Below are 8,329 nucleotides of genomic sequence, written 5' to 3'. Positions count from 1 at the left end.
AATTTAATTAAATTGTATTCTTTATTAATTCATTACTAATACGTAATAAAACAATAAAACAAATGGACATTCGGTTAATTTAATAAAATATGAATCACGGTGATGTGAAACGGGTGCAATGTGCAAACCATAAAAAACACACAGAAGCGGAACTTATGGGATGGACTAAATCAATTTCACTTCTCGTTTTATTCAATGGTGCTTGCCGTGAGACAACCTCACCTTATTACATTTTCTTTGTTTAAAAATACTTACTTAGGCCTGAATCATAAAATCTCCCAGATGATCCGTTTACAGGTGAGGTTTGATTTGTTAACAGCATTTATGAAAAAAAAAAAATTTAGGTTTATAAACTTTGTGATTAACGGGTGTCGTAAAAGTTTGACATGAAACGTATGGCTCTAGTTACAATTTTTTTGTTTCACGGGTTTTAATTAAACGATTGATTACAACTAGGCATATTGTTGCTGTTATGATGTTGTCTTCCTGTTTTCGATTTGGGATTTCGATAGTAAATACGTAATAATAAGCTGCCATAGGCCTAAGGCCAATGCGGCCATGATGAGGCGCATTGGTTTTAATATTGTGTATTATGTATTAAACCTCCACTGGATTTACAGGTATTGGAAAATAATGCAGGGCCTATTTCGGTTGCTTTCCACCGCCGAAGTTCACCGAAATTGATCTATTCTCCGCTCATACCACATTTACTAACAACGATTAGATTAGATATGAGTTACTTTCATAAAAAAACATTATTGCTTTTTCCGGAAAGTTAACAGGCAGAGGTGTCCGTAAAATAACTACAATGCATACTCTTGGAACGTTATTGGCAAATCAGGATCTGTTCAGGAAATCAGGAAGTTTTTTACATAAACGTGGTATCATTTAAAATATGCCATGAATTACTGAATATTACCATATTTTAACAGATGGGGGCGCCCTTGCCTCAAAAGATTTAGAATCAAGTTCATCATAGCACTAGGTCTGATTCTAGGCCTAGAGCGACTGACAATGCAACATTTCTCAAAACATGACAGTAATGAGATTTTTCCATATTTTAGTGAACCATGGAGCAAAAGGTCTGCCCTGTTCCGGTTCTGTGTGGTGAATTGAGCCTGGATAGGTGGGAGGTGATCGGCTCTGGTGGTTTCGGACAGATCTTTAAAGCCAGGCATGTCCAGTGGGCTTGGGACGTGGCCATTAAGATCCTCCACTATGACAACGGGTATGTACATAATACTGTTTCATAAAGCGCTGAATTCACACCAAATTAAAAATTATGCAACGTACATTGAATGAATCTCTTTCACCTGTCATTCAAAGACCTGTGTTACCGGCTATTAAAGTCTATTGTAACTTGAACCAACCATGGTGCCGATGCTATGCACTATCCATCTCTCACACACATCCTCTCTCTCTCTCTCTCTCTCTCTCTCTCTCTCTCTCTCTCTCTCTCTCTCTCTCTCTCCCCATCACCCCATCTCCCTCTCCTCCCTAACTCCCCTCTCCCCCCTCTCCCTCTCTCTCTCCTCCTCTCTCCCCCCTCCAGGTCTAGCTCAGCCCTGCTGCGGGAGGCAGAGCTGATGCTTCGGGGGGAGAGCCCCTTCGTGGTGAGGGTTTGCGGGGTCTACCGCGGCCGGCTGCCCTCCGGCGGACCGTCCACCCTGGGCCTGGTCATGGACTTCATGGAGCAGGGCTCCGTGGCCGACCTCCAGGTGAGACCGGCCCCCAGTGACAGACTGGATGGTCTGGCATTCGGGCAGATGCCATGAAGGGCCGCGGCCTCTCGTGGGGCCGTTTGGGCCGGCTAATCACGGAGCGGCATGCTTGTCGGGTTTGCGCGGCCCCACATTATCTCTCGGCCCACTATCAAGCATTAATAGTGTTGAACGGCTTCAAGTCAGCCATTTATTTCTAAACCCCTAGTTATACCGCATACATGGAAACTGATCAGTATTCATACCAGATATGAGTCTCTACTACACAGTCATGGTTACCCTCAATATTTACATCGGTCTACATTCTTTTGTAGCCTTATTCAATCAGATGTTTAAAAAGTGCATTGTTTGAAATTGAAATACAACAAATCTGCCTGTATTTTTTATTTTATTATTGGTTTACAAAAGTTATATGAAGCAATGACTTCTGGGAATTTCAAAACCGAATCAGACCGCGTCTGCGTGTTAGGGGGTTGTTGGAAGAGAGCAAGAAATGTATACCTGCATTGTGTAATCTGTTGCAATTTACTTCTCCAGCAGTTAAACCTCTTCACCTGTGCCTACAACAATAGGCCCATATAAATTCCTACTAACACTGTCATGTAGCCTACTCAAGTGGCATGCGAACAAGTTTTTCCACTCTTAAATTAATGAAGAATCGTCTAAGGACACGATTGTCACGATTGCCCCCCCCGTCACTTCCTGTCCCATCGAGCGACGCAAGGGAACGGGACGACGCACCGGAAAACAATGGCAGCAAATTTAAAAAACAACGAAACTCACGTGCGAGGAACGTTCCGGATAATATGTAAATATAATGCATCATTGTCATTGTGTATAATAAACGAATTGAGGAGGATCTCTGTTTCTCTGTGAATCAGGGCCGTTTGGTGGGATGTACCTGTAGTGGTACGAGTTGACAGAAAGCAGCAAAATATATATATATCTTTTTTTTTTCTCCAAACAACCAACCGTGACGCGCTCCTACCTACATCTGAATTCCCTTCAGTGGCCCGGGGATACATTGTAGTTAATGCCGTGTTGTTGCAGGGTGTCCTGTGCGGGCCCCCGCCCTGGCCCTTGGCCTTCAGGCTCGCTTACCAAGTGGCCCTTGGCATGAACTTCCTCCACGCCCTCTCGCCTCCGCTGCTCCACCTGGACCTGAAGCCCAGCAACGTGCTGCTGGACTCCGGCCTGAACGTCAAGGCGAGTCCCGGCGACTGACTACACTCAGCGGCTAGTTACGGTGAACTCCAAGCTCTTGGTAATTACAGCAGTAACGTGGCGACCCCCCTTCCTCCTCCCACACAGCTGACTGACTTCGGTCTGGCCCGGATCAGCCAAAGCGTGAGTCGGATGTCCAAGGGTGACCGGTCGGAGGAAGGCGGGACCACCAGCTACATGCCCCCCGAGGCCTTCAGGATGGACTACAAGCCCACCCGCTCCTCAGACCTGTACAGGTACTCAGCATGTTTAGCATGGAAACAGACACACCCTCCCTCTCTCTCTCTCTCTCTCTCTTGCTCGCTCGCTCTCACACACAAGCCACGGGCACCTGGGGGGAGGGGCACGTGAAGTTGGGCATGGACTGTGACCTCGCCGTCCAATCAGCGAGTGGCATTGCGATTACCTTTGTTGTGTGTATTTCTCCGAAGGGGGGGGCTTGGCGGTTTGAGTGTGTTTTCACAACCACTCCTTCTATTCATTACTCCCACCCTTTGGGCGTCGCGGCGAAGCACAATCAAACTCATCTCATCTCAGGTCATCAAACTCCATTCCACCATAGATTTGTTTTGGCACGTACACACATACATTTTACTGCACACACCTTAGGCAGGCACGCCTGCCAACAAGTGTGGAGATGAAAAACCCCCACATTCCTGCTGTACGGTTACCAATCAATCAGTCTCTGTTTATGTAAAGGGCGGTACTGGTGACGTGTGCTTGGTTACGCGACGTTTTGTGAACATGTTTGTTTTTGTTTTTGCATGGAATTGTTTAGCTATGGAATCCTGCTGTGGACCATTCTGACGGGTCAAAAGCCGTACACCCGTGAGTTCCATCTTTCTTGCGTTCCACTGCCACAGAGATATGGAATTCTTCAAGATAATAACACGGTAACGGTTCTCCTCCCTCCTGCGCGAATCTTGGTCGTCTCCTACAGATGCCATCTCCAGCCTTGTGCGTCTCCGGATCCCAGAAGGGGACCGACCCCCTCTGGAGGATATAGACCCAGGCCAAGCTGAGGGCCTGGGGCCACTAGTGGACATGATTGCCCGGTGCTGGGACAGTGTACCCCAACAAAGGCCCTCCTTCCTGGGTAGGACTTCTTCCGCTGTGAAACACTGAACACACTCGCTATGCATAAAATAAAACACAAGAATGGGACAGTGTAGAATGATATATATTTATATCTATTTTCATAATTGTAGGTAGCTTATAGATTTGGAGCTTATGAAAAGATTTCAATCAGGTATAGTGACTAGAATCTCTGTTTCTGATTGGCTCGACCTGTTGCCAGGTCATCAGGTCATCTATTTAAACCCATCCCCATACTGGACTTGCAATAGCACAGATTTCACCAGAGATTGTTTTTGATTGCAATTGAGTGTTTGGTTACTACACAGACACCAAGAAATACACAGGATCACCTTAAACTGGAATCCCAAATCACCATCAACAATTACAAAGCAGCAGGATCAAGGACTACTTAACCACAAACTGTACATGTCCGGTTACTGAGATCTGACTCACACTGAGAAATGGAATTGATGCTTTATTGTGATTTGTCTTATTGTGTTTTGTGTCTTGTATTGTATTTTAAATGTGAATTTTGTTTTTTAAATGTTAAATGTGGAACTTTTATGTTTATGCTGCTTTCTTGGCCAGGACTCCCTTGAAAAAGAGATGTTAAATCTCAATGGGAAAATTTCCTGGTAAAATTAAAAATTAAAAAAATGGACATTTTAAATCTTCTTTGTCAGTTGATTTCTCTGTTGATTTGGACTTTTCTACAGACTGTATTTCTGTGACTGAGAAACAGTACGACCTTCATAAGTCTGGCATCAACAGCGCCGTCCACTACACGCAGGCCCTACTGGTAATGAAACACTCGACACACAACCTCTCACCACAAACTCACAACTATTCTGTACCCTCGGAATCAGGATGATGAGACAGCACAAATCTTGCCATTAAGTACAAAGTCTGTTTCTGTCTCTGACAATGCTATTTTTCAAAATGTCCTTTGTTGTTATTTGTCTTTGTTTGTTTTGCCTTTTCTGTCCCTGTAACACACATATTATCTCCATCCAAGAGTATCCTTCTCTTTCATTGCTATTGTTGAATCTTTTTGCTTAATTTATTTCTCTATTTTTCTTGCTTTTACCTTATCCCACCCTCTCTCACACGTGCATATTTTCTCTGTTCCTATTTCTAGGAGAAAAATAGAGAAGAACGAAAGCTCTCGGATGGACTCACAGAGCTTCACATAACCAAGCCATGTTGGTTCTTTATCTGTTCCATCGTACACAATGAAAGATTAGTTATTAACCTGAACCATTATTATCTTATTTATTTTACAGCATCACCCCATGAGCAAAAGTAAAATGTTGTTGTTGTAAATTGTTGGTGGGCCTTTTGCACAATAACACACACAATTTACATTTTTTTATACTTGGCTAGCTCAGCTGATGTGCTAGCGTAACCATTTTGTCAGCTAGCTCACTATATATAGTGAGCTTAACTCTATACTAGTGAGCTACCTCGCTAAATACACACAAATATATCACTGAACTATATACTTAATTCTTTTGATGGTTTTTGGTTTTTACAAAATAGGGCATCAGGCTTTATCATGTAATATTATTCTTAATCCACATTTTTCTCCTTTCTTTCACACAGCAACATCCAAAAATGTGGACGTAACTGGCCCTCCACCAGTCCAGGTACAGGCCCACAGTAGCACCGTTCATCCACACCATTAGAGCTGGATTTGTTGTTGTGTATGAAAAGTTACGTTTCACATCCATTTTTCTTGACCAGGATTATGCACGTTATTTCAAACCCTTATGGTATTGATTTTGTGTAAGCTGTACTTTTTGTGTAGCAACCTATTTTTTTAATATTTTTTTATTGATGCGATGTAGAAGCCTACGTGAACATATTAGGACTAGTACCTCATAATTGTCAACTGGATTGACTACAGTCTGATTGTTTATTTGCTAATAAATAAAAATCAACATCAATATCTAAAAAGGTGTGAATATTTAAGAAAACTGAGAGTGTGTTAAATCAAGAGGAGCCATTTTGTCTGGCACTAAAACTGACCTAGCAGGAATCAGACAGAAACATGCCTCAACATCCATTTTGTTTTTAAGGAGACGGCTGAGGTTCTCACAATGAAGAACCGAGTCCTGGACGGTGGCACAGGTAAACACTTTAAAAGGGGAAGTTGTGGTTGGTGTATCACTGCCTGGCCACTGTTATGCGGAGGAGTCAACTACAAAACAAAATAATAAAATCAAATCACTGAAAATACACAACCTTCACAGACATAATAAGAATGTTTAAACCCACTTAGATGATGTTCTCTGCTTACTAGATAAGTCCTCATCTCAGCCAATGAGCTTCTCTGAAACCAAACTTATCGGTCCATCAACCAATATGGAGGCGGGGTCTGTGACCCTCAACCACGCTCCAAGACCACAACCGGAGGCCGCCGCTAGACCCACAAATGTTTGTCTTTGTCTTTGTTAATGATTGTTGGTGATTTTGTTCATTATAGCTGATGAAGTTGAGTTTGCTGATTGTTGTGGAATTGGTGTCTAATGCTGTTGGTTTTTAGTGATTACTGTTGCCGATTGTCACTAATCGTTGTTGGTTGTTTGACCGATTTTTTGTCGAATTGGTGTTAATTGCAGTTGATTGGTGTTGGTTGGTGTTGGTTGGTGTTGATTGGTGTTGGTTGGTGTTGGTTGGTGTTGGTTGGTGTTGGTTGTTGCTGGTTGGTGTTGGTTGGTGTTGGTTGGTGTTGGTTGGTGTTGGTTGGTGTTGATTGGTGTTGGTTGTTGTTGATTGGTGTTGGTTGATGTTGGTTGTTGCTGATTGGTGTTGATTGGTGTTGGTTGGTGTTGGTTGGTGTTGGTTGGTGTTGATTGGTGTTGGTTGATGTTGGTTGTTGCTGATTGGTGTTGATTGGTGTTGATTGGTGTTGGTTGGTGTTGGTTGGTGTTGATTGGTGTTGGTTGGTGTTGGTTGGTGTTGATTGGTGTTGGTTGGTGTTGGTTGGTGTTGATTGGTGTTGGTTGTTGTTGGTTGTTGCTGATTGGTGTTGGTTGGTGTTGGTTGGTGTTGGTTGGTGTTGGTTGGTGTTGATTGGTGTTGGTTGGTGTTGGTTGGTGTTGATTGGTGTTGATTGGTGTTGGTTGGTGTTGGTTGTTGTTGGTTGGTGTTGATTGGTGTTGGTTGTTGCCGATTGCGGTTGATTTGAGGTGATTGAGGTGATTTTTGCAGACTGTTTCTGGTTGGTTGTTGATTATAGTGAGTTGCAGCTGAATGTTGCTGAAGCTGTTGATGCATGCTGATTGTGGCTGATTGTTTTTTCTTTGTTTCCAACGATTGGTTTGTAGCGGCAGCTCTCCAACCCAGAGCCGACACCGGTGTGCATCAACAACAGCAGCGTCAGCTGGTTTCAGAACGGCAGCGGTAACTACATGCACATCAGCATCAGCGAGGGGTCAGCAGAGAGGAGGCGCCACCCTACAGCGCCCCCTAGGTTTAACACCTCACGCCCCAACTCAGAGGGCCACAAAGTGCCAACGGGGGAACACTGACTCTGGGCCACTGGTAATGATCTCTACCTTCAGCCACGTGAAACTCATAGTTTGCCAGGAAAAATATATTTGCTATTTGCTAAAAGACTTATTTTTGACATCTCTGTTTTTGATACCACCTGCAGCATAATAATTGCATTTCATTCAATTCAATGGACTGGATTAACTTCAGTGGCCTTAATTCAGGCACTTTTAAGATTTTCTTACATCGTCTCTAATGAACCTTGGATTAAAAAAAAAAAGGCCTTGCTCAAGCTGAGCATTACGATATAGGGGTAATCGTACATTTGGCGGGTTGGTACCCGGACAATGATCAAATCTTTCTTGTAAAAAGTACATTTATGGTTTCCTAATGTTCTGTAATTGTTCAGGCTAAATAAATGACTTTGCTGTAATTGTCTATCTGTCTATCTGTGAGGCCATTATGATTATTTTGTTAGCTTGTGTTTGAAGTTTGTCAACTTTCATAAACTTTGGTATGAACCGCTCTTGTCGGCTAAGAAGCATTGAATTATTTTGTCCTTTCTAGGTACCAGGGTAGTGACCAGAGGTACCAGGGTAGAGGTACCAGGGTAGTGACCAGAGGTACCAGGGTAGTGAACAGAGGTACCAGGGTAGTGACCAGAGGTACCAGGGTAGAGGTACCAGGGTAGTGGACAGAGGTACCAGGGTAGTGAACAGAGGTACCAGGGTAGTGACCAGAGGTACCAGGGTCGTGAACAGAGGTACCAGGGTAGAGGTACCAGGGTAGTGGACAGAGGTACCAGGGTAGAG

At 43.6% G+C, this 8,329-nt stretch overlaps 1 protein-coding gene across 1 annotated transcript; it reads left to right on the top strand.

Annotated features, from left to right (window-relative positions):
- Positions 1-206: 206 nt before the first annotated feature.
- On the top strand, positions 207-7,945 carry ripk3 (receptor-interacting serine-threonine kinase 3). The gene is made up of 13 exons (XM_084487308.1): positions 207-297; positions 1,065-1,228; positions 1,553-1,718; positions 2,772-2,927; positions 3,033-3,181; positions 3,724-3,773; positions 3,886-4,041; positions 4,739-4,821; positions 5,161-5,224; positions 5,625-5,668; positions 6,101-6,152; positions 6,325-6,458; positions 7,352-7,945. The coding sequence occupies exons 2-13, from the start codon at positions 1,071-1,073 to the stop codon at positions 7,553-7,555; spliced, it is 1,416 nt and encodes a 471-aa protein (XP_084343434.1). The 5' UTR covers positions 207-297; positions 1,065-1,070; the 3' UTR covers positions 7,556-7,945.
- Positions 7,946-8,329: the final 384 nt, after the last annotated feature.

The sequence above is a fragment of the Micromesistius poutassou genome (genome assembly GCF_964030765.1).
Source record: "Micromesistius poutassou genome assembly, chromosome: 23".
Classification (NCBI taxonomy): domain Eukaryota; kingdom Metazoa; phylum Chordata; class Actinopteri; order Gadiformes; family Gadidae; genus Micromesistius; species Micromesistius poutassou.
The sequence above is the reverse complement of the archived record's forward strand: the minus strand, read 5'-3'. Positions and strand labels throughout refer to the sequence as shown.

What these genes read in the sequence shown, in the direction of transcription:
- ripk3 (XM_084487308.1), top strand. Translation starts at nt 1,071, where the DNA reads ATGGAGCAAAAGGTCTGCCCTGTTCCGGTTCTGTGTGGTGAATTGAGC. An exon ending in GGGTCAAAAGCCGTACACCC is followed by an intron (nt 3,774 to 3,885) that starts GTGAGTTCCATC and finishes CGTCTCCTACAG; the next exon opens with ATGCCATCTCCAGCCTTGTG. An exon ending in AGTCCTGGACGGTGGCACAG is followed by an intron (nt 6,153 to 6,324) that starts GTAAACACTTTA and finishes TCTGCTTACTAG; the next exon opens with ATAAGTCCTCATCTCAGCCA.